This window comes from Antechinus flavipes, chromosome 3 (assembly GCF_016432865.1).
Source record: "Antechinus flavipes isolate AdamAnt ecotype Samford, QLD, Australia chromosome 3, AdamAnt_v2, whole genome shotgun sequence".
NCBI lineage: Eukaryota > Metazoa > Chordata > Mammalia > Dasyuromorphia > Dasyuridae > Antechinus > Antechinus flavipes.
In genome coordinates, this window is record NC_067400.1 from 576,801,753 (window position 1) to 576,827,748 (window position 25,996).

The window sequence follows — 25,996 nt, forward strand, 5'->3', positions numbered from 1 at the left end:
ACAACTTTTTAAAAACTCCAAACATGCTAAATATTATTACTAAAAGGTCAAGTAACATATAATCACATAATCATTAAAACAAAACAAAAAACCTCTTTCTATTTCTGTAGCACCTTTGAGGTAAATATATATCCTCATTTTATACATTAGGAAACTGAGGCCCAAAAGAGAATATGGTGAATTGTTCATAGTCACACAATAAGGGTCAGAAGTAGGTGCTGACTATAAATTCTACAAATATTAGAAGAGACTCTCTGTAACTAAAATAATGCACACTTTCAAGACCCTCCTAATGTTCTTCCTCCTAATGTCCCAAAGTTTTGTGACTTATGGCCATCCTCCCACTCATTCAAACTAAAAGCTTCAAAGTCATTCTTGACTACTCTTACTTCTTCCTTGGATATAGCTAGTTAGCAGGGTCTGTCATGCGCCCTTTCAAAGACCTTCCTCCACTCCCACTTCCATCCTTTCTACTCCCATGGACACCACTCTTGTTCAGAACCTTATTTTTCACCAGAACTACTGTCTAATGGAAGACCTGCTTCTAGTCTCTTCCCTTTCTAATTCATCCTTCATACATGTTCCCTAATACACAGTTCTGGCCAAGTTATTCCTCTACTCACAAACTTTCAATGGCTGTTTTCCGCCAAGGCAAAATAAAATGCAAACTTCTTAGCTTCATATTCAAGGTCCCCAACTCTTCCACTCTTCCACAATACTGCCTTTTCTCTCCAATTTCACTATCTTTGTCCCCTAAGTGTTGTCTAAGATACTGTGTCCTCCACTAAGCATTCTCTCCTCTCTTTCTCCTGATACAAGTAATCTCTCCCACTTCCCCCCAACATCTTCTTTGCATTTAAATAATTTTATTTTTATAATTTGTATTTTTATTGATAGCTTTTGATGTTTTACCCCATCCACTTCCAAATATATCCTTTACTCTTCCCATCCTCTAGCAAATTATCCTTTGTTAAAAAGATGAAAAAAGAAATCAAATCACTGCAAGGAAAAATTTTGACTCCAGAGAACTTATGAAGAATCATTCTTCCTCCCTTTCAATGAGAAAAACAGGCCTAAATCTGGGGAAGGGTGTGCATTGTCAGGCAAATGGTTTGTTGTTTACTTAATTTTTTCTTTATTGAGCAGCTTGGTGGAACAATGGACAGAACTCTAGGCATGGACTCAGGAAAACCTGAGTGCAAATCTAGCCTTACACATTAATAGCTGTGTGACCTTGGGCAAGTCACTTTACCCTGTTTACCTCAGTTTTCTCATCTGTAAAATGAGCTGAAGAGGGAAAAGACAAACCACCTTCTGGATCTTTGCCCAAAAAACTCCAAATGGGAGTCACAACTGATAATGACTTAACAAACTTCTTTATTATAAGGGAGGTTTCTATTGAGGGAAATGTGGTTATTGGGAACCGACAGCAACGTTGTTTGGGTTTTTTGCATTTTTTTTTTTTTAAGGAAACAGAAAAGAATCAGTTTAGCAAAACCAAACACCACCTGCACTGTATCTGATAGCAAATAAAACATCTCATGCCCAATGTAGGCCCCATCCCCATTCTGCCATGAAGAAAGGAGGCACACTCTTTTAATTCTGTGGGGCTGCACTAGGTCACTCTGGATTGACTGCTCCATTTACACTATTATCCAGTACTCTTCTGCATTTGCTTACTTCCCCCGGAACTAGTTCTTCTGTCCTCCTATGCTTCTCCTCTCTTATGCACTTAAATGCTTTCTCATGTAAATGCTATCTCATACCTGAGTTTCAATTGATAAATGACGGACAAAAGCAGCTACACCCAAAGAAAGAACACTGGGAAACGAATGTGAACTATCTGCATTTTTGTTTTTCTTCCCGGGTTATTTATACCTTCTGAATCCAATTCTCCCTATGCAACAAGAGAACTGTTCGGTTCTGCAAACATATATTGTATCTAGGATATACTGCAACATATCCAACATATAAAGGACTGCTTGCCATCTAGGGGAGGGGGTGGAGGGAGGAAGGGAAAAAAAATTGGAACAGAAACGAGTGTCAATATAAAGTAATTATTAAATAAAAATTAAAAAAAAAATGCTATCTCATGTGTGACAGAATTGTTTTTGTATGTCTCACTCCCCTACACCCTGAAGATCCATGATAGCAAAGACTTCATTTTTCCTTTGGTTCCCCAGACCACACATCTCCACATCCTGCTTCCAGCAAATCTCCAGAACTGTCATCCCAGGCAGCAAGGCTACATGGTGATGAAGCCTGGCAATTGCTTAAAGAGTACAGTTAGGATACAGCCACAGCAATGAAGACCTAGAAAGGAACATTTTCACTATCACATGGTTCAACATCAGAAATGAATAGGATCTTATCAGCAGCAATGCCATTAAAGAAAAACAGGGGCTGTTTGATTTCTCTGCATGTCTCCCCAGTTCTTAGAACATAGTAAGTACTTCATAAATACTTTTTTCCTTCTTTCAACATCAATCACAGTGCCTAGACACATAAAAGAAACTTTTTTTTTAATGAAAAAAGAAACCTCATTGTGGGCTGAGTATTAGGAAAGAAAGAGATGAGGCTTGAACTAGGCTATGAGGATTTTTGACAGGTAGGAGTACACCTATGTATATTAACTTCACACCTCTGGGACTATGAGAAGTCAGGTTTTCAGAATCCTGAAGTCTAGACATTCAAAGATACCAAACCTCTTCAAATCAATTTATCTGCATGATTATATGTTTATAATAAATAAATAAATATATAATATAAATATATTTATCAGCATGATTATTTACCTAACAGAATACCTCTTTGGCATCTCTAAAACACCATCCCCAAGTCTCTTCAATTCAGCAGTACCACTTCCACCTTAGAGCCTTTCCCTAAAAAGGTCTCTTTCTCTTAGTATACCTAGCTAATCCTGTCCAGCCTAAACTCTCGTCTTTTTCACTAAAAGTACTCCTGACATTTTGCTTCTTTTAATACAATCTTCCTTGGATTAATCAACTAGAGATTTAATGAATTCCTATCATCCCAAACTGTATGGGCATAAAACTCATGGAGTCTCACCTTGGGATGGGTTTGCCCCCCCATCCCAAAATACATTCACATATCCATGCCCTGAATAGAATACAAATATAGTAGAGTCACAAATTTGACAATAGCACAGAACTCCATTTGACATGGGCCCATATCTGAACATTTAATTACTTTGTTATAATACAATCCTACAGCATAGATTGACTCTATATGGCAAAATACCAGTATAACCACTGCTGCCTATTCATCTCTAAGTTTCTAAGGTTTCTATTTGAGATAAGAGAGTTATTAGGAAATAGGGCTCCCACCAATTTCTGGCCACTGTAACTGTGTTACTGTGGGAACGAGACAGCCAATTCTCTGCTCAGTTTAGAATCTAATGGGAAAATGACCATCTTTAAAAGATGCCAAAGAACATACATGGGCCAAGTACCTGTGTGCGCATCTGAAGATGACTCATAACCTCTTTGGGTTTCAGCCTCTAAGGTCCCTTTCAACATCAAGATTCTAGGGCTATGCCTATGACCAGAAATCATAGAATCTTAGGGCTGGAAAAGGGCCTCCATCTACCAGCCTCATCCATAAGTGGTCAGCCAATCTCCATCCAAAAACCTGTAATGATGAGACTGTTCACTCACCACTTCCCTGAAGCTGCCCATTCCACCTCTGGACAATTTCAGTTAATTTCTCTTTATAGCCAGCCTGAATCTGCTTTTCTAAAGCTTTCACTAACTAGGCCCATACAAAAGGAAAAAAAAAACACATTTTAAATGTTAAATTTGAATGCAAATATTACAATTCTAACAATTATGCTAACCAATAGAACATAGACTGCTGTCCTTACTTGACAGATGAAGCTGAAGCTCAGAAAGGTAGAGGCGTGCTACCATATTGTATGTATGTGGCACATTAAGAGTTTTTCAAATGCTTTCTCATTTCATTCTCACGATCAGACAGTAACTTAACAATTACCAATATTTGACAGAGGAGGAAACAGATGAGCTCCAAGTGGATGAATGACGTTAGGAGCATAGCAACAAGAACAATGTCATGACAAAGCATACGGCCTGCTGAGAGGAGGAAGCAGACATTTACCCTGAAGAAGACAAGAGAAGTGTGTGTGTTTGGAGTGTGTCATGTGGCAGCTCATCCCTAAAAGACAGCTCCAGAGTCAGAGGGCAGAGCCAGGGTCAATAGCAACTGGGGAAGACTCTGACTTAGAAAAGTTTCCTAACAATGAGGGCTGTTCTAAAAGTGGAATAAAAACTCCTCATCATTGGAGTCAATAAACCTATAAATACATCCAAAATAAAGGCTACATGGTCAAAAGGGATCTCTGCTCAGATATAGGCGAGATTAACTCAGAGGAGCAAAATTAGAAGGCACCTTAAAGGACATTTGATCCATCTAGACCACCCCACCTTTTGTCTAAATTTACAGATAAGAAAACTGAGACCCCAAGATGTCACTGTCAGGAGAACCATTCTAAGTGGTAGACCCTGAATTTGTTCTAATTCTTGGGATAGGAAGGATGCTTGTCTGGTTTCTCTGCAACCTGCCTAAGTCACAAAGCTAATTAGTGGCAGGACTGGGACTAGAACCAAAGCCCCAAGTTCCTGTGCCTCCAGCTGAACCCCTCCCCAACAACTCTGGGACTATCCACAGCTGTCTCACACCCTATATGCTGCTTTATCACTGGGGCATCTGGGACCACTGACACTCACAAATGTCACAAGTACCATACTTGTGAGGAAGGGAAGAGAAGAAGCATTTATTAAGGTCCTACCTACAGACACCATGCTAAGCACTCTACAAATATTATTTCATTTGATCTTCCTCAAAATCCAAAGAGGTAGGTACTATTATGTTCTCCATTTTACAGTTGGAGAAACTAAGGCAGGCTCATCCTGCCAGGAAGTGTTTGAGGCTGGATATGAAGTAAGGTCTCCTTGATTCACCTCTCCAGAAACCTTGCCCAGCTCTAAATAAAGGCATTCACAATTCCACATTATATTCATTGATCCAGAGAAATGAAGTAATAGTTAATCAATGGAGCTGTGGACCCCAAGTTCCTTATCCCTCAGCCACAACACCCTGCCTCACCCCGTATACCTCCAATTTCAGAGGAGGTAATGGGGAGAGCGCTGAAGAAGATCCTCAAAGTCACCAACTTAAAGCTGAAGATCACTTGGTTAATCCCCTAACTTTTAGCGATATGGAAACTGAGTCTCAGAGAAGAAATATCAAGAGACTTATTAGAGGCCACAAAGTTATTAAAATTGGAGTTTCTATTCCATTCAATCTTAGCTATTTCTAAGAGAGCGGGCTCTAAAGAGAACTACCCAATCAAAAGTCACCTTCCTGAGGCTGACTAGGAACTGAAGTCTCCCACTAGTGTGACAGCCGGGTGAGGCAGTCACGTCTCCTCCTGCCTTCCAGCACTGCTCAGTCTCACATATACCCCCTGAGACCCTGTCTCACCAACCTGGCTGGTACCTTTATTTAGCAGCAAAGCCATAAGTAGTCAGGTGATGACAGGCTCCATAAAGCCCAACCACGAGGGAAGGGGTGAGGAACAGCACAAAGGAAAGAACAGTGAATAAAGAATGGTGGATCTGCATTTGACTTTGGCTTTGCTACCAACTCACTGTACAAACTTCTCTGGGCTTCAGATTCCTTATCAGTTTTGTTTCTTTTATTAAAGCTTTTTATTTTCAAAACATATGCATGGATGATTTTTCAACACTGACCCTTGCAAAAAACCTTGTCAGCCTCTTTATCTGTAAAAGAGGATAGTGGACTAAATAATCACTAAGGGCTCTCTCCTCTATAATATTCCATATACTGACATTTCTTTCAACTCCGGCATCTTATGATTCTTTGAGTGAGGAGCTGGATGCAGTCCCCCAGACTCAGACCCGATGATCCCAAGCTGCTTACCTTTATCTGCCTACGAATGAGGTCTCTAGTTATGTTGACTTTTGCCATCTTCTCAAAATGGGGTAGGAAAAGGGAGGTTCTAGAAGGATCTTCTGTACCCCCGAGCATTCCAGCCAAGCCCAGGACCAGGGAGCACACATGTAATAACCTGAAAAGAAAAAAAATCACCATCAAATATTGGCCAGGGGAAAGTGTGTGGATGTGGGTATGATCACGTGTCAGAATTCTTCTCTATCCCTCAAACAGCATACTCTAGCTAAGGATTTGAGCAGAACCTTGCTCTTCACATGCTAGAAGAGTCCCATCTCAGGTCCTGAAAAACCTCAGGAGTGGGGGTGGTAAACAATAACTCTACTAAGAAAGGGAATAAATGCTAAAGAAGCTATGCATATTTCACCAGAAATGTTTTTCATAGGGTGTTCCAAAAGTCTTAGTGCTGCTTCAAGGTATTAAAATTCAATTCCTAACTCTAGTTCTAGTTTTGTTTTGCTCTTTTTGAGAGGAGGGAAGAGGCACAGCTTTCAGCGTGTTTCTAATGCTTAGCATAATATCTAGTACATAGGGAATGTTTAATAAATTTTGGTCGATGGATAGTTCCAGCACTTGCCCCTTAGCTCATATCCTCCAAACTTCTTTAGGCAAATCAGCACGATGACTAGAACAGTCACCACCTTTCCATGGCTAAATTTCTTAGGCCAGTTTGAAGATTCCAGACGGCCACCATATATGCTATAGCATGCTACTTCTGTTTCAACAAACCCCTGTCTAAAGAAAGATTTTTCCCAGCTCTTCTCCCTTAGAAAAGACTATAAGAGTAGCCAAGATTTTCCCCCAATTATGAGCTACATGATCAGAAATCCATGGGTATATGTGAAAGCTACATGTATTTTTCACAATTAAATGATGAGTTGACCCAAGGTGATCTGCATAATATGGGGGCAGTCACTACTCAAAAGGGGCAGTGGATAGGTCTTACTGGTCTTCTAGTTCTTGTGTGTTAGGTAACTAGATAAGAGTATATGTGTTTGTGTATATGTATGTCTGTAAATCTCAGCATCTGTCCAGAAGGACTCCTATTGAATGCTTTAGCAATGAACCACAAACTTGGTATGACTTCTGGCCTTACAATCTAGATTTATTCTTAGTGCTAGGCATATAGGTGACAGTCACCTTTCCACATGCCATATAGTTCTTACTGGGTCCTATATTAATCAGCCTGTAAATCCACAAAAGGGCAGGGAGAACTGTCTGAATATTCAGAAAGGATACCAGGTGCAGCCTATTAGTCAATGAGCTAAGGTTTAACAGAAAAGATGAAGAGGATGGAAGCCAGAACAGCTGCATTTTCATCTTCCTGCTGTTGAAGGAATGACCTGGGGCCTTAGAAGTTGGACTAGATGCTTTCTTAAGGTCTTTTCCCTGGTTCCACTCTCATGAATTAATCAACATGCACTTATTACATAGTCACCATGTGTCAGGCATTGTGCAATGAAGATAAAAAAATCACTAACATGTTTAATGTTGCTCTCCCCTCTACCTACAAACACTGAAGGATAGGACAAAACAAAATCTCAAGAGTTTAAGCTTTCTAATTTCCTAGGGATGGACTGGAAGTTTCAAATGAAAACAGTAACTCAAAATGATTAGCAGGAACCAAGTGCTGTCTAAGTGCATCTACCATTTTGGCTTGTAATGCAAAAGCCAAAAGTCAATATCATCACCCAAATCAATGGAGAGATTTTCAGTCCCTGTTTCAGGAACAAGGTAACTTGAATTTCCTGCATCAATAGTTGCTAAGGTACCACACTAACAAGCTACCCCAGATCTCTATGCTGTGGAGGAAGTGGGAGAAATTTGTCCTCAAGGAGTTTATCTTAATGGTAGAGACAACATGCAAATAACTTATGTACAGTGTATGTTGCATAAAGGGAAGATAATCTAAGAAAAGGCCCTATCAGCAACAAAGATCAGGAAAGACCTGCTTTCTTGATGGAAGGTGGGATTTGAGTTGAGGCTTAAAGAAAACTAAGGAATATGATGAGAGCAAAGGAAAGGAATGGCATCAGGAGACAGTTATCACATGCTGAAATCAGGACAGAGGCCAAGCTGGATCATGGCACCTATGGAGAAAAGGTGAGTTCAAGGAGACTGAAAAGGTAGGAAAAAGGTCTGGCAGTGAAAAACTTTAAATACAAAACAGAAGATTTTTTTTTATTTGATACATGAAATAATATAGAACTGCTAGAGTTCTGGTGCTTTAGGAAAATCACTCTGGCAACCAAGTGGAGGATAGTCTGGCATAAAGTGAAGCAGAGACCAATGAGAAGCATCCCAAGGTGAGAGAGCATGAAGTCCTGAAAGAAGGCTGTGGCTATGTGCTCAGAGAGAAGCAGTCCTGCAGTCAGACATAACATTTGGCTACAGTCAGCTGAGCAAAGTTTCCACCTTCCCATCTAATTTCCCCACCATGTCTACAATCCTTAGTGAAGCTTCCCAGCAGGGCTTTTCATTTCCTGCCTTTTCTCACACCCAAACCCCATGATGTCTCCTGTCGTCTTCTTAATATCTTTCAAGACTTAACTCAACTCAGATGCTACTTTTTCCATGAAATCTTCAGTAATCCATAATCAGAAATTTTTGTTCTTGGTTCTCATATAGAAGTAACATAACCAGTTTCTTTTATTTAAGTTTCTCAAACTCAGGCATTACAGATCAATAAATCAACATTTAAATCGACTCATTAATTTTTAATCAAAGATTAATGCCTGCTTTCATACACAAAGTGCTTTCTACAAGAAGTCTGAGTACTTATTCTCCAACTTGTTAGCTTACAAACTTCAAAGTAATGGACTTATAGTGAGAAATTTGGGACAGGCTACAATTACTTGAAAGCAAGTGCAATTAACACACTTAAATATGTGACCAAGGGCAAACTTTTCTTTAAACAGTGATAGACAAGTACAATACAAAGGCATCTGCCTAGACACACGAGATTGATCTTTTGATCACTAAGGATCTGTGACTTCTAACAGAATACTCTCATTCTCTCAGGCTCAAGTCACCTTTCTATTATAGTTTTCAGTTTTTCCATCAACAAAATGAAAGACACGGACTATATAATCGCCACATTCCCTTCTAGCACTAAGATTTTCTAATCTAGTTTTAAATCACGCTTCACATAAAGTGAATTACTAAGGTGATTGAACCATATGGGCTAAGAATCCAATTCCAGCCAAGAGTTCTGGACAAGCTACAAGGAGATATAGTTGGACAACTAAGGGAGTGATGGGTGAGAGAGGGATGAACTGCAAGCTTAGACACATGAATGCCGTTTAGGCTATATTTACAAGCATTATGTCCAGGGGAAAATGGATAATAGCCCTCTTGCCCTGCTAGAACATCTCTGGAGGTCGGAATATTGGGAATGACTTGAACAAAATAGAGGCCCTTCAGATGAGATAAGCCTACAAATCATGCTATAGGAAAATTGGTTCAAGGAAGTGGTTATGTTTAACCTGGGAAGAGAATATACAAGGGGCATATGACAACTGTCTTACCAAGTATTTTGGGATGAGCTGTCATTAGGGGGAAAATATGATTTGTTCTGCTTGGCTCCAGGAAGCAAAAGGAGAAACAATGAGAAGACACTGGTAGATTTGGGTTTGACCTAAGAACTTTTCCAATGATCAGAAATTTTCCAAAGAGGAATATAACAGGCTGTTTAAGCAAAGGCAAGATAATCATCGGGAGGGAAGGGGTTATTTTAGAAACAATTATTTTTCAGATACAGGTTAGACTAAATGACTTGGAAGAGGTTCCTTCCAATTGTGAGATTATGTCATTTTATGTAAGAATGTCTTATTTAGGGGCAGCTAGGTGGCATAATGGATAGACCACCTGCCCTGAAGTCAGGAGAACTTGAGTTCAAATCTGACTTCAGACACACCTCCTAGCTGTGTGACCCTGGGCACGTCACCTAACCCCAACTGCCTCAGCAAAAAAAAAAAAAAAAAAATTACAGAAGATCTATAAAGAGTTTTCATGTCACCTTTAAGGCTACCAATCTATCTCAGTCAATGATAAGTTACACAAGCTTTTCTCTTGTTTGGAACTATTCCAAAAAATACTTTATTTTCCAAAGAACTTTTGATGAAAACTAATTCATATTGTCTCAGCCCTGAAATTTTTCTTTGTGATTATTTGTTAAGATGATTTTTTTCTTTCTAAGTGTTCCTTCTCAGCATTTTGATTTTTGAATTATTACTGCAGTTTTTCTATCCTCCTCATTTCCTTCACCTCTTAATTTCCTTAAGGTAAGAGAAAGCAATAGAGAGAAATGGATGTTTATTTAATAAGTATCTTTTCTTCCCACATTTAAGACTATCTGCTTTTAGATCTTGCCTTATACTGTGGAGGGATTTGGAATGGTCCTGGTTATGGTGCCACTTATAGGTTTTGAAACAAGTGATTGGGAAGTTCCAGAGAATAAGTTTTATCCACTAAACATAATCACAATGGCCGGAGGACTTGGGAAAACCAAGGAGGCCAGACAAAAACCCATTCCTTTGTATTGGGGTTGGTTTCAAATGCAGCCCTGCCATACACAGCAAAAGAGAACCACTAGCACCTAAATATGTTAGCATAAATCAGAAACGCAATTCAATAACTAACATGCATTTTCTCATGCTTTTCTACAAGCTACAAGCAATTCCTTGGCAGTCCAGCAGATTTAAATGTTATCTCAGAAAAGGAAGGACAGAAAAGCAAAGGAAGACAGAAACCTCAGCAAAGTCCTTATCCAGCCCATTGCTGCCTTCAGGCTCCCTCTCTCACTTCCCATGGAAACTGGGGTAACGGATCTCCAGGGTGGATATATCCATAGTGTCTATGGTCCTCTGCTGTACTTTTTGCACTAGCATGCTCCTGTCAGGGCTCCAGAAGAGGTGCCCTCAATCTTGAGATAACGAGAAACTGCCTCTCATCTAATGAGAGGCCTTGTAATCCAAACTCTCATGAACTTTCTTAAGTTTCAGAGGTTATTACTTCAAACAGAATTCTCACCTCAGATCATCTGACTTTCCTTTTGGGAAAACTGCACCAATTTGCTAAATTCCACTCTTTTGTAAAGAGAAAGAGCAGGAGGGAATCCATTGCAGCTGCCCTTCCAAGACAGTGGGATAAGGATTTCCTTTGCATAGGTCCTCCTACACACATTTGGGACACTCCCACTTACTTGACATGTTCTAGGGCTATATTCAGAACTCAAGTTTTTGAGCTATTAGTCACTAATGCCACAAAGCCCAATGTAGAGTTTACAGCTATTACTAATACCACAAAATGGGCTCTGAAACCCAAGAACATGAGACAAATCAGGAGTGGTCCCCCACCCCACTCACTTCCCTGACATATAGTGTGAACCAATACATACTCGTCTCTCTGGAACTTGCCAGCCTGCCTGCCTTAAAGGAGTCTTCATTTTATAACATCTTTCAAGCACACTTAAATATCCATAGCTTAGTCAAAGGTAGCAAATATGCTGTTAATAATTTTAAAATTCAGCAGCTAGCTATCTTATAGCAGCAGGAACTAAGCTTCTAGACTGGACAGAAATGATAATTAAGAATAACACATTCTAATCAGATCTCAAGTGTCAAAAGCAAAAGCTTAAAGAAGCAAGGATGATTTGAGGAAGCCAGAGAATGAAATTGAGAGGAATGGAGACAAATTATTCAACTGGTCAGCATTAAAGTCAGACATCAAGACTCTTCCTACCTGGGCCCCACTGAGGATGCACAATGTTCCTGTTCTCCAAGACTCTACTCAACAACAGAGTCACTTTTAAGTTTAGAAAGAAAGGGAAAACATTGGTTAGAGTTTAAACACCAATCCTTAACTTTGAACTTGCTTCTGCGGATGAGCACCCAAAGTCCTAATCACCCTCAACAGCCAGAGGGACTCAAGCATGACTACCAGTTGCCTCTGTTTGCAATGGCCCCACACAAAAGCAATCCAACTTTTAATGAATACTTGCTGAGTTTCCTCTAGCAATAAAAATGGTGTCTTCTGACAGGCTTAGGATCAAGGTTAGAAAAGCAGAGGATCTAAAAGTCATCATAATCAACAATAAGATTATCACTAATCAAGAGTTTATGTAATGCTTTACTGTTTGAAAAGTGCTTTCTTCAAAACAGCCTGAGGAAGTAGGTAATCGAGTAGATGAGTTAATTGATGCTGGAAAGTGTTCAATGATTTGCCCATGATCAATGAGAGCAGGCAAGGGCTTGAGACAGAATTTGAATCCAAGACTCCTTTACTCTAAATCCACTATACGTCTCAATAAACCATGCTGCTGATATACAATATGCTCTGTTAATCTGGATTACCCTAAAGTAGCCATATGCTACTAGACATAAGATAGCAACAAGGGAAGGTAAAAATGTAGTGATTTAGTTATTGAAGTTTCTATAGGTTCAGTTCTGTATAATACTGAATTTGGCTTACTGCACTTAGAGAAGTCAAAATAGTTTACATCTGAAAGAAGCCCAGAATCAAAATGCCCAGTACCAACAAGAGTGACTTTGTCATCACAAATCTTCTACAATGCTTAACACTAATAAAGGTCCAACATGAATGAGTTAATCCATAGTCAATTAAAGAGTCTAACTATTAAATTAAAAAATTATAGTTGTAATCTGAACTCTTTCAAACATGAGAGGCAGCCTGTTATCATGCAACTACCAATTGATCAGGAATTAGAAATCATGGGATTTAATCTTGATTTTCCTAACCCACTCTCCCCTCCTTGAATTTCACTTCTCTAAGATTCAAGAGTTGGGACTAGATGATCTCCAAAATCCTGATGAATTCTAACGGTGTGATTTTTAAGAATCTCACAGATTAGGAGATAACAAAGTTGGATTTGATGAAGTCACAAAGATTCCTCCCCTATCATCTTAATGACTTGCTGGATTAGCCAGCTAAAGAGGTAACAGAAGAGGAAAGAAAGGTGTGACTTGGTTAGGGTTCTACCTGTTTGAATTTGCTGATTCCCAGGAGATTTTCATAATGGTGGAGATCACTGACCAATGTTTTCCTTTGCTCTAGATTTCAGGCCTTGCATTCAATGTAGACCAATCTATTTCTCCAGTTTCACTATCAGATTATCCCATCGGATGAAGACATTTACCACTCCCAAAAGGTAAGTGCATTTCAAATTCCTGACACTGACAAAGTTGATTTTTTTTAAAAAATAAGTTGAACACAACCCCAATCACTGCAGTTAGTCAAAGACACAAAGATAGTCTAGAGAAAGCATTAGATTCCTTCAAATCAAGACCTAAGCTTTTTATGCAAAAGTTCTGGTAAGTTGCTAGAAGAAAAGTACAAATTTGTTAAATGAAATTGCAAGCTAGGCCCAGGGCCTAGTCCATCAATTTCCAAGTAGATTCAGGGTAATGGGCAAAAGGGTCCCATCAGTAAAAAGAACTGGAATTGGCTGACACTCCCTCTCTGAAGTAACATTCCCTCATACTATTTTAACTGATGGCTGAATAATGTCTTCACACAAAATGTGACTGTCACTGGCCAGCATCAGCTGAAGGCACACCTGGACAGAGTTTAGTTAAGGGTCACAGAAGTACAACTAAGGGGAACTTCTAGTGAACTTGGACGTGCGCACACGCGTGCATACATATACCACACACGGAAACAGAAGGGTCAGGTCAGTGTGGCAGCCCTCCCAGCATTTCCACCTGCCCCCTCTTCCTGTGTTCGATGCCAGATCAGATGTCAAACAAAAACTCTGCCCAAAGTCTCGTGATTGTGGGACTTCCACCAATCTCTCAGCTCTGTCTCCTTCAGACTCCAAAACTCCATGGCATAGGTACCCTCCTCCCCATTCCCAGGTCCTTTGCAGGTCTGTGTTCAGCCAACCCAGGGAAAAAATAATTTTAAAAAATTTCCCCTTCAACCTTCTCAGGTCAATAAACTTTTATTGAGTGTTTAGAATGGGTAAGGCCTGTTCTCCTTTCAAAACTCCCTACTTGGAACCAATGTCCTCCCTACATCCCTTCTCAGTTCTAACATACCTTTTCCTTTTCTCACACACAAATCCTTTCTTCCTTACTCCAAATTCCCCCCTTTTCTCCATGGTTCCTATCTTGAGTTCCAATAACCCCTCCCCTCTCCCAAAGTCCCCACTCTGGGTCCCAAGGATCTCTTACTTCTTCCAGTCCTCTGTTTGCCAGGATCCTCTTTGCTCCCCCCAAATCTTCTCTCTACTCTCCAAAGTTCCCCCTTCCAGTTGCTAAGGTCCTCTCCACCCTCAAAGTTCCCCCTCTTGTTACCAGACTCTCTCTACTCCCCCAAAATCCTCTAGCTGGCTGCCAGAGTCCCTTGTGCTCCCACAAAGTCTCCCCTTCTAGTTGCTAAGATCCCCTCAGCTTCCCCAAAGTTCTCCTTTTCATTACCTGGCTCTCTTCTCCCCCAGAGTCCCCCTTCCAGTTGCTAAGGTTCCCTCAGCTCCCCCAAAGTTCTTCCTCTGTTTACCAAGTTCTCTCTGCTCCCCCAAGTCCCCACACTGGTTACCGAGTTCTCTGTTTCCCTAAAGTCTCCCCTCCATCCCCCAAATCCCCCTTCCAGTTGCCAAGGTACTTTATGCTCCCCCAAAGTTCTCCCTCTGTTTACCAGGCTCTCTCTGCTTCCTCCAAGTTCCCCCTCTGGTTACCAGGTTCTCTCTCTGCTCCCCCAAAATCCACCCCCTTCAGTTGCTAAGGTCCCCTCTGCTCCCCCAAAGTTCTGCCTCTGGTTACCAGGCTCTCTGTGATCCCCTAGGTCCCCCGCCCTCGCTCTCAGCTCGGACTCGGGGGTGTCCGGTGGGGCGGGGGCTGGGGGGTACCTCGCCCCCAGGCCTCCGTCCAGCCCGGGCCGGGGCAGCGGGCCGAGCTTACCTGTCAGGCCTCGTCCCGGGGCAGAGCAGCGAGCGGCCGGTGCAACTTCAAGATCCCATGTCGGCACGGCGGGGGGCAGCGGCCCGGCCGGCCCCGTCCGGCGGCAGCGGGCAGCCCGTGGTCCCGTCCGTCCGTCCGCCCGCCCGCCCGTCGCCCGCTCGCTCGGCCGGTCCGCCGCGTTAAGCCCTTCCCATGCTCCCCGCGGCCAGCCCGGCTGGGGCTGCGGGCCCCCGGCCCAGCACCCACTCCCACCGTCCGTCTCCCTCACACTCTCACACGCACACACGCGCGCACACACACACGCGAGCCCGCCCGCCCTCACCCCCTCACACACACGCACACACACGCACTCCCCTCCCTCTCCCTGTCTCCTTCCCTTCTCTTCTCTTCCCTTCCCTTCCCTCCTCCTCTGTTTATCTCCGCCAGCTGTCTGGGGACCCGGGCGAAGCCGCGCAGCGCGCCTGCGCCACGCCGTCTGCGCCCCCGCCCTGCGCTTCCCCGCCGGCGCCTACGCTACGCCGAGAGCGGGCGGCCGCTTGCAGAATGGCGGAGGCCCCCCGCCCCGGTCAACGTCTGCCGGGGGCGCCTACTAACCTGCTAGTAGGAGGGAGCGACCCTCGCCAGGCCACGGCCAATGGGCTTCGGCGCCCGCTGAGGGATATGGGCAGAGGGGAGGGGGAAGTGGGATGCGCCCGAAGAGCATGCCGGGATTTGTAGTTTTTCCGCCTCCTCTGGGCTCTTGGGACTCTCGCGGGCTGTCCCGCCACCTCCGTTTGTGTTAGCGACACCTAGGGGTCTACCCCTGCCGCCACTCAGAAAGGTCTCCGCCGGTCCCTCCCGCCGCCGAGGTCGGGAAGCTTCTAACGTGTTTGGTTTAGCGCAGCCTCCATTTCTTAAGCTCCTGCTCGGAGCTCTGCGTTCCCGGCTGGAAGAGATACAAAGTTTCAAGAAGAGCTATTCACCAAGTGGCACCCATCCCTCCTAAGTGTTTTCCAAGTGCCCTCAATGAACTGCTCTTAGCTGCAATTGCAACCTCTGTCCCTTTCACCAGCTTCACGCAGCCTTAGGTTCCCGGCCACCACCGTGGCTGCAGGAAAACTGTCCTCAAGGAGTCAGTTGCCAACATTTATTAAGCGCTACGATATGTTACTGAGCTAAACGCTAGGGATAAAGGTAAAAGTCCTTGTTCTTGAGGAGCTCACGATATGAGGGAACACAACATGCTAAAAACTAGGTACAAGCAAACTATAAACGGGAGAATTGGAGATGATTCCCAGAGGGAAGGCATTAGAATTAAAGAGCCTCGACAAAGACTTCCTGTAGAAGGTGGAATTTTAGTTGGGAAGCTAAAGAAGTTGGGTGGAAATGAGAGAGAGTTCCAAGCATGGAGGACAGCGGTGAAAATGCCGGAGTCGGAAGGTGAAATGTTTTGTTCAAGAAACAGCAAGATCAGTTTCGCAGATGTGGGGAGACTATAAAGACAAAGTAGACTGCAAAGGTAGGAAGGGACAAGGTTATGCACAAAGGTAGGAAGGGACAAGGTTATGCAAGACTTTTAAAAACCAAACGGAAGGTTTTTCAGTTGAAGAGCTGTAACCTGCAAGAAGCTGTAGATGCGTTCTGCTCCAGAGGGCAAGAATCAGGAGAGATGAGTGGAAATTGCATAGACGATTTTAATGATTAGAGTGATCCCAAAGCGGAATAGGCAGCCTAGAGAAGTAAGGTGTCTCCCTCCCCCCCACCCTCCCAGATCTCTAAACTAGGGCCAAATAACTGATTGTGACCCACAATAAGGTAGATGGAATCATCTTTCAAAAATGGGTTGGGTTAAAAGCCATCTGAAATCCCTTCCAATGTGAGAATCTAAGATTCCTTTTTTAGGTGGCTGCTAAGATAACATTTTTCATCCCATTACAAGAAGAATGAAAAGAGTGGGGCAAAAAAGATGGACCCCAACTTTGGTTGGGCTCCCCACCCCTCCACATTATTCTATAAATTTAGTCAAAAATTGAGTCCTAGGTGAGCTTTGAGCGAATCATTTTAAAGTGTCTTCATTTGTTTAAAAAAAAAAAGTGGGGAGAGGAGACAGTTGGATTAGATAATTTCTGAAGTTCCATTCCTAAATCCTAGAATGAGGCTAATGATAAAGATATCGTCCTTTAACGTTTGGGAAATGTACATCCATAATCTTCTTTATGAGCCAGGTGCGTAGGGAGTGATGGGGAGGGGGAAGGAATAATAAGACAGCACCTCAATGCGACAAGTACTGCATTTGGAGTCAGAGGAATCAGTTTGAGCCTTCTACTACTTAATTACCAACCTCTATAACTTTCCAAAACTTGGTTAAAATTTTCTGGGCTCTGGATTCCTTGCTCTGGATAGAATATAAGCCACTTGAAAGCCGGGATTGTCAAAATCTTTTTTTTTGGGGGGGTGGGGGCAGCTATGTGGCGCAGTGGATAGAGCCCCAGCCCTGAAGTCAGGAGGACCAGAGTACAAATCTGATCTCAGACATTTAACACTTCTTATCTGTGTGACTCTGGGCAAATCATTAAACCCCAATTGTCTCACTATAAATGAATAAACAAATAAAATCTTTTCTATGTATCTCTGGCACCTGAAATATAGCAGAAATAAATAAATGCTTATAATTGATTGATTGTAAAATGAGGAGATGAACTATCCCAGCTTCTTAAACCCCACCTGAGGTCTCATAAATGAACGTGAGAGGTCATGAAGTTATAATTTATTAAAAGTAAGTGTTTGATTTGTATACCTATTTTATATAGGGGGGGTCATGTAACTGGGGTCACCTAAAAGTTGGGGGGAGAGGATAATAAGTGGAAAAAATTTAACAAGACCTAATCTAAATCCCTTTCAGTTACTTAAATTGTAATGCTATGAGTCTGCCCCTTGAGAGAGACTTAAGTCTGCTAGGAAGACTTGTCCCTTGTATTTGGGAGAAACTCAATCCAAGCCCCTCAATATAGGAAATATTTCTTCAATCAATATACATTTGTTATTGTTGAATTGGGTCCCACTCTTCATGACCTTGTGGAACCAAGCCTCTATTATCTTTTGAAGTCTGTCAAAGTTCATGTTCTATGATTCCTCCTATGAGACTATATATTTCATCTTCTTTTGTTCTCTTTTCCTTTTGTTTTCAGTCTTTTTCAATAAAATCCTGTCTTCTCATTATGTGGCCAATGTATTTAAACTCATTTTCAATATTTGACCTTCCAGTGAATAGTCTGAATTAAATTCCTTAAGTATTGACTGATTTGATCTCTTTTCTGTCTAAGGGACTCTCAAAAGTCTGCTTTAGCATTGCACTTTGAAAGCACTCAGCTTTCCTTAGTTTTCTTTTCTCACAGCCATATAGTGTTGCTGGAAATATTAAACTTTGATTAGATTATATGTAGGAAACTGTTCTTGGTGTTAGGAATACAAATATGAAAAAGAAAGAGTTGCTGCCCTTAAGGAGCTTACAGTCTAATTGGGAAAAACAGCGCATGAAAGAAAGTTGAGAAAAGGAAAAGAGACAACACAGGGAAGAGTAAAAAGTCAAAGGAGTCCAAAAGGAGTCCAAAATGAGTACAGCCAAGTGGGAAATGGGTTGATATCTGTTCTGTGCTTTCTCCTTAAAGGAGTTTATAGCTCCACCCTCCAATCACAGGGGTACAGAGTATTTATGAATAGAAGAGGAATAAGCATTCACACCGACAATATGCCAGATATTGAGCAGGGTGCTTTTTTATAAATATTATCTCATTTAATCCTCACAACAACCTAGAAGATAAGGTGCTACTAATATCCCCATTTCACAGTTTAGGAAACTGAAACTCGGGTCTTCCAAACCTAGTCATCTCTTGACTGTAACACCAGCCTCAATGATGAGATTGGAGTTACAAGACTGGTTAGATTTTGCAAAATGATTAGATTTCCCAATGATGCATTTACTGATTGTTTGGTTGTTGTCCTTCCTTCTCAAAGCAGACCAAAATGACATCACTATGTTAGTGTTAGTTTACAATGTGTCCGACTTGGCTGATCAGACCACAATGAATTCAAATGCTCTGCCACAGGTTGGACATAAAAAGTCCCTACAGCATTTGGAATGGCTTCTCTAACTTTATCCATCTCCAGTTTTTTTCTGAGTTAATTCAAGTCTGCTTTTCAAAGTAGCCCAAATTGAATTCAGCTGGATGAGAAATTATTAAATGGTTTTAAAAAGAAAGACTGCATCTAAACCAAAATACTTATGATAGCATTCTTTGTAGTAGCAAAGAATTGGAAATAAAGTAGATATGCTCAAGTTGTGGGGTGAATAAGTTGTGGTGCCTGAATGTAATGGGTCATTGTTGTGTTATGAGAAACAACAACTATGATGAATACAGTGAAGCTTGGGAAGACATCTAACTTGATAGAAAGTGAAATAAGCAGATCAGGAAAACAATATGACTAAATAAAAAGAACAAAAAGGAAACAGGCTATGAAGTTAGAATACCTAAGACAACATCACTGAGATCAATTACCTCCCATTGGCACTGGATATTTTTTGTTATATACAGAATTCTTTACATGGTGTCTTCTTCATTAGACTGTAAGGTTCCACGGGCAGGGACCATGATTTTAACTTTTCTTGACATGTTCAGTTGGAGAAGGAAATGGCAAAACACCCCATTTCTTTTGTCAAGAAAATCCCAAATATTGGACAAGATTCAGTGAAAAGTCAAAATCTTTCAACCTAAACACAGTAGGTACTAAGTAAATGCTTGTTGATTGAGTTATTGTTACTTTTTAGGCAGTGGGGATGCAAATATAATGAATAAAAGGATCCCTATTAGCCAGGAGCTAAAAAAAGCACCTCCTTCCCTTCTTGGCAGGCATTTGAGACTATGGAAATTCTAGATAATGTAGGACTTTTTTTTGGTATATTAGTTTGGCTGAAGTGGGTTTCTTTTCCTAGTTTTTATTCTTTGTGATAAGGGAGGGCAAGGGAGAACAGATACATTAAATTATGTGATATAAAAACAAAAAATTTAATAAAAAGAAAATAGTTATCCAATAGTCCACTTATTTTTTAATATGCCTCTGCTCTTTTCAGAGTATCTGCCATTAGTTTACTCAGAAACCTAGGGTTTACAAATTTTTATGGGGTTGTTATGACCTGTTGTTTGTTTCAACTGCTGTAAAGAATCAATTTGTATGTTTTTCTCCTGAGGATCATGGGATTATGCATTGATGAAAAAAGTTGAAGCAGTTAGGTAACTCAGTGGAAAGAGCTATAGCTGTGGAGTGAGGAAGACCTCAGTTCAAATCTGTTCTTAAATACTTAGTAGCTATGTGACTCTGGGCAAGTCATTTAACCTTATTAACCTCAGTTTCATCATCTGTAAAAATGAACTAGAGGACGAAATGACAATTCACTCCAGTATCATGGCCAAGAAAACCTCAGCGGTCTCACAAAGAGCCAGACACTACCAAAATGATTGAACAATAAGAAGTGAGTACCCACAGTAAGTGAGCTCACAAATCCACTGAAACAAGAAAAAGACAGATTGGTAGAATGGCAGAAATTGACTCCAGAGTCAAAGGACCTAGTTCAAATCTTGCCTCTGACAACAAGTAGCTGTATAATCTTGAGCAAGTCAATTAACAACCTCCTTGGGCCCTAATTTTCTGTGTACCAAAGCTGTGTACCATCTCCACCATATGTAGGGATGTACCCATGCTCTTGGCTAAAGAACTAACATGATTGTCCATATGCTCCTGATTGGTCTGTCTTGGATTCCTATGACTGGAGAGACTAAGTTGAAGATATTTGGCAACTGAGTCAGAAGCCAAACCCCACTTGTGATACAGAAGCCACCTGCCAGTGGCTGCTGGAGGTCTAATTCAGATTTGTAGAATAGATCTCTTCATGTGAGAGGGTGTTGATGATACAAGGAGACTGAAGGGCAATTTCATTCTCTGATCTCTCTACTGAGAGGCAGTTGCACATAATCAGTGTGATTGATTAGATAATGTTTCTCTAGTTCGCACATACTTAGTGCGCTGTAATGATGTAATCATATAGAGGCATTTAAGGGCTGAGAGGACTGGAAATACGCACTCTCCATCTTTGACCATCTTAGTGACTCTCCCGCCTCTATTAAGACCACAGTGGGTGGAGATTCTCCAGAGAGCTAGTCCAGGTACTACATTTTGGCTCCCAATGTGGGGCCTAGACAAGAGGTTCTGGATGTAAGGCCTTACACTCAGCAGCTCAACTGACGTGATCATAAACTCAGTGGAGAAGTCCCTGTGACCTGAAAATAGGGCGAGTACAAAAATAGACAAGAGGGAAACTTTGGTAAGGGCTAAACTAGTCACTTTCATTTTTCAGCTGAAATGGGGCAAATACAAGAAAAGAGCCTCCCCCACCCCGAGGGGAGTATGTAGCATGCATAATTAGGTTAATAGAGAAGCCAGGTTTGTTGGTAACTCAAAAGCAAATCACTGGGCTCTTAAATATATTACAATGCAAGTATCCTTGGCTCTCTAAGGAAGAAAAATGAGAGCCAGGTATGTGGAAAATAGTGGGAGAACAACAATATTACAAAGCTATGGGTCCTGAGTCAATTCCTGAGGAAATACTCCTTATGTTTAATATAATACAATTGGCTTAAAAGAATCCCACAAGTTTTAAAATAAGGAAAGATTTTAATGTGGATGGCCAGACAAGGAAGTGTGAGGAGAAAGAGCAGGAGGGAGATGGTACTGACAACACAGCTGGAAGGCATGAATAGTGGGGGAGAGGGGAAAGAGTTAAGTACCTTAGGGAAGGTACTGTTGAGCTTAAGGAGTGTGATGCTTCTCACTTTCACAGCTCAGCTTCACTTCCGCCTATACCAGAGCATGTGCCCTTCGGGCATTCCCCATCTCCTGACCATCCTCCCTCAATTCCTTCTTCATGGGCAGAGGGAGAAAGAGGAGGAGGAGTGGGAGGGGCAGTGACACCATCAGCACCACCCTGCAGCAGTTTTGCCTACCCCCCACATCACCATTACAGGAGGCATTAATTAAAGCAAAGAAGGAATGACAGGATAGCTCTAGTTTGAGAATAAAACCATTATCCTGTGATTGAAAAGCCTAACTCTTTAGGTCAAGTCAAGAGAAGAAACACTTTTTTTAATCTGGAAATTATCAAAGATCTGAAAGAGGCTTGCACTCTTTATGGGTCCACATCATCTTATGTTAAGATGCTATTAGAGAATTTGGCTAATGAAATTTTAACCCCTAATGAGTAGAAATCTATAGCAAAAACATGTTTAGAACCTGGGCAAACTCTGTTGTAGCTTTCTGAGTATAGTGAACTTTGTAGAACACAAACCCAACAAAATAGGCAACCTGGAATTAATATACCAGGTACCTTTGACCAACTAGCAGGTATAGGTCCTTATGCAGACACTTTAGCTCAGATTAATTACCTTTTGGCAACATATGAGAAAATTGCTTCTGCTGCTATGAAAGCATGGGGCACTCTCCCAGGAAGACAAAATAGAGGAGAAACCTTCACAAAAATAGTGCAAAATCCAAATGAACCCTTTGCTGATTTCGTGGGATGTCTGCAGACAGCTGTTATACAAACTATTGGTGAAAAGGAAGCAATAGAAATTGTGATAAAACAACTGACTAAGGAAAATACTAATGAGTTTGTAGAAGAATTATACTAGGACTAAAAAAGGATGCTCCTTTAGATGAGATCATAAGTGCCATAATGGGCACAAATACCTTTTTTGCCCAGATTATGATTCAGCCTTTTCAAGATCTGAATGTGGGAAGACAGGGTCCCTTTTGGCAAGGGACTTCCAGAGAGCCTCATCAGTGCTTTCAATGTGGTGATGCAGGGCATCTGAAAGCTCAATGTTGGCAAAAAGATAAAGTAAAAGAACAGGGTGGGAGAACAAGACCCAAAACCCCATGTCCAAAATGCAACAGGGGCTTCCACTGGGCATCAGAATGTAGAGTGGCTCAGGGAAAAGGAAAGCAGGGTTTAGCTCCAGGGCCCCAGGCAAAAAACACTTTGGGCACTGGAAACTGAGTGGATGCCCATTAATTGGAGAATGGCTGAACAAATTGTGTATATGAATGTTATGGAATATTATTGTTCTGTAAGAAATGACCAGCAAGATGATTTCAGAAAAGCCTGGAGAGACTTACATGAACTGATACTAAGTGAAATGAGCAGAACCAGGAGATCATTATATACTTCAACAACAATACTATATGATGATCAAGTCTGATGGATGTGGCTCTCTTTGACAATGAGATGAACCAAATCAGTTCCATTTGTTCAATAATGAATAGAACCAGCTACACCCAGCGAAAGAATTCTGGGAAATGAGTGTGAACCACTACATAGTATTTCCAATCCCTCTATTTTTGTCTACCTGCATTTTTGATTTCCTTCACAGGTTAAGTGTACATAATTTCAAAGTCCAATTCTTTTTGTGCAGCAAAATAATTGTATGGATATGTATACATATATTGTATTTAACATATACTTTAACATATTTAACATGTATTGGTCTACCTGCCATGTGGGGGAGGGGGTGAGGGGAAAGAAGGGAAAAATTGTAACAAAAGATTTTGCAATTGTCAATGCTGATTATATGTATATATATATATATATATATAAACACTTCAGGCATGATGGCAGCTGCTGTTATACCCAGAGAATCCTTAAAAGTTCAGAACTCCAAGATAATCAGTTAGCCGAGAAGCATCTGATTACAATTGGGGAGAATAGAGCTGTATGCCACTGGGACTACTGAGATATCCCCTGGAGAGCTAAAATCTGTCCCTGTCCAGCCTATGGATCCCTTGCCTTCACATACAGTCAGCTTGATCATTTCACCTCCTGAGAGCTACAAAACAGTGTCCATCCATACACGATTTGGGAAACTGGGGAATGTGTAGCTAATGTGCCAGTCACTAATACAGGTAGATAATGAATGACTTATCAACCAGGAGAAGTAGTAGCATCAGGTTACTGATACAGACTCCTAATAGGCAATCTGGTGATAGTCGCCCAGATTCTGACTCCCAGCAACAGAATCCAGGAATATTCTGTTGCAGTTGAGCATCCTATGCTCACTATCTATGTAAATGGCACACCATTGAAAGGGTTGATAGATACTGGTGCAGATCATACAGTCATTCAGGTGCCAGCTGTTCCAGTCATTGGCCAAAGATTAAGGCAGATACCCATATGTCTGGCACAGGAGGAGGATCAATAGCAGCTGAAATTAGTGCTTCCCCTTTGAGATGGAAATTTGAAGATAAAACAGGAGTTTTTACTCCTTCTGTAGTAAATAAAATCCCCATCAATCTGTGGGAAGAGACATCTTACAACAGTTAGGATTACAATTGAGTAATTTGGCTTTTTAGACAGGGCTGCGGTTGTAGACCTGCCTGCACTCTCACCTGTTCCCATTCAATGGAAAACTGACACACCAGTGTGGGTAGAACAGTGGCCTTTAACAAGTGAAGAAATTTAGGCCTTATTAGATATAGTACAGGAGCAACTTGACCAAGGACACTTACAACCTTCTGTCTAAGTCCTTGGAATTCCCCTGTATTTGTTGTAAAAAAGAAATCTGGAAAATGGATGATGTTGACTGATCTGAGAAAAGTAAATGAACAGAAGAAAACTATGGGAACTCTTCAGCCTGGACTTTCATCTCCTACTCAGTTGCCCAGAGAATGGCCTCTTTGGGTTATAGACATTAAGGATTGTTTCTATTCTATCCCTCTAAATAAGGAGGATATGAAAAGATTTGCCTTTTCAGTGCCCAGCGGTAACTTAGCTGAGCCCTACAAAAGATATGAATGGACAATTTTGCCACAGGAAATGAAAAACAGCCCTACTATGTGTCAAATGTATGTGGCTGCTGCTCTTACTCCAGTAAGAAAAGAATTTCCAAAAGTTATGTTATTACATTACATGAGTGATATCTTGGGGTGTGCACCTGAAAAAAAACGTTAGAAGCATGTCTACAAAAGACCATAGAAACACTAAGGAACTACAAATTGCATATAGCTCCAGAAAAAATCAGAAGCATGCTCCTTTTCAATATTTAGGATATGAAGTATACCCAAAGATGCTTATGGTACAAAAACTTTCTTTAAGAACAGAGAAGTTAAACACCATAAATGACTTTCAGAAATTGATAGGAGATATCCAATGAATGTGTCCAGTGTTAGGCTTAACTACCTATAAATTACAACCATTATATGACATTTTAAGGGAAGATACTGCTTTAGATTCACCACGCCAGCTTACAAAAGAAGCTCAAGAGGCTTTGAGAGAAGTTGAACTGGCTTTATCCAATGTGGTTAAAAGAGTTGCTCAAAAATCCCTGGAAATATTAGTTTTTGCTGCAAAAGAAGCACCCACAGCAGTCTTTCATCAAGGACATAGTATGATAAAGTGGGTGACTCTCCCAGTACAACCAGATCAAAGCCTTATTCCTTACCCAGTGCTTATGGCTAGGATCTTATTAAAGACTATTAAGCAGGTAGTACAATTATATGGGATAAGATCTGACAAGATATATACCTTTTATACCAAAGCACAAATTAATTGAACTGTGAAATCATACCAGAGTGACAAATATTATTGGTCACAGCTCCAAGTTTTACACACGGGTTTCCTTTAAAGATAACCAGACTATTACATAATTGGCCATGGATTTTTGAAGAAAAGGTTTGTAAAGTTCCTCTTAAAGGACCAACTATCTTTACAGATGCATCCAAACATAACCTTTGTGCTGTGTACTCTCATGAGTTTAATATAAAGAGAGTAGTCAGAACTTCCTTTCAGTCCACTCAGCAGAATGAATTGTACACAGTCATGCTAGCTCTTACTTTTCATCCAGGAGATCCAGCCTATTCAGTAGGTGTGGAAGGGACCAGATAGGTTAACTGCTTAGGGGAGAGGGTTTGCTTGTATCTCTACAGTTGGAGAAGAAATCAGATGGGTGCCAATGAGCTATATCTGCCTTGTCCATCAGAGAGAGATG

General features: G+C 41.2%; 1 protein-coding gene across 3 annotated transcripts in view; it reads right to left on the bottom strand.

Annotated features, from left to right (window-relative positions):
* Positions 1 to 15,603, bottom strand: part of WDTC1 (WD and tetratricopeptide repeats 1) — a 66,378-nt gene extending 50,775 nt beyond the window's left edge. Inside the window, exons 1-3 of one of the 3 annotated variants that reach the window (XM_051988088.1) lie at positions 14,928 to 15,241; positions 11,752 to 11,814; positions 5,980 to 6,127 (exon numbers count right to left, since the gene is read on the bottom strand). In XM_051988088.1, coding sequence (XP_051844048.1) covers positions 5,980 to 6,087 — 108 coding nt within the window. In that variant the 5' untranslated portion in view covers positions 6,088 to 6,127; positions 11,752 to 11,814; positions 14,928 to 15,241. Of the gene's footprint in view, positions 1 to 5,979; positions 6,128 to 11,751; positions 11,815 to 14,927; positions 15,242 to 15,521 lie in introns of those variants that run through there. The other 2 variants (XM_051988089.1, XM_051988085.1) reach the window with 2 other exon arrangements.
* Positions 15,604 to 25,996: the final 10,393 nt, after the last annotated feature.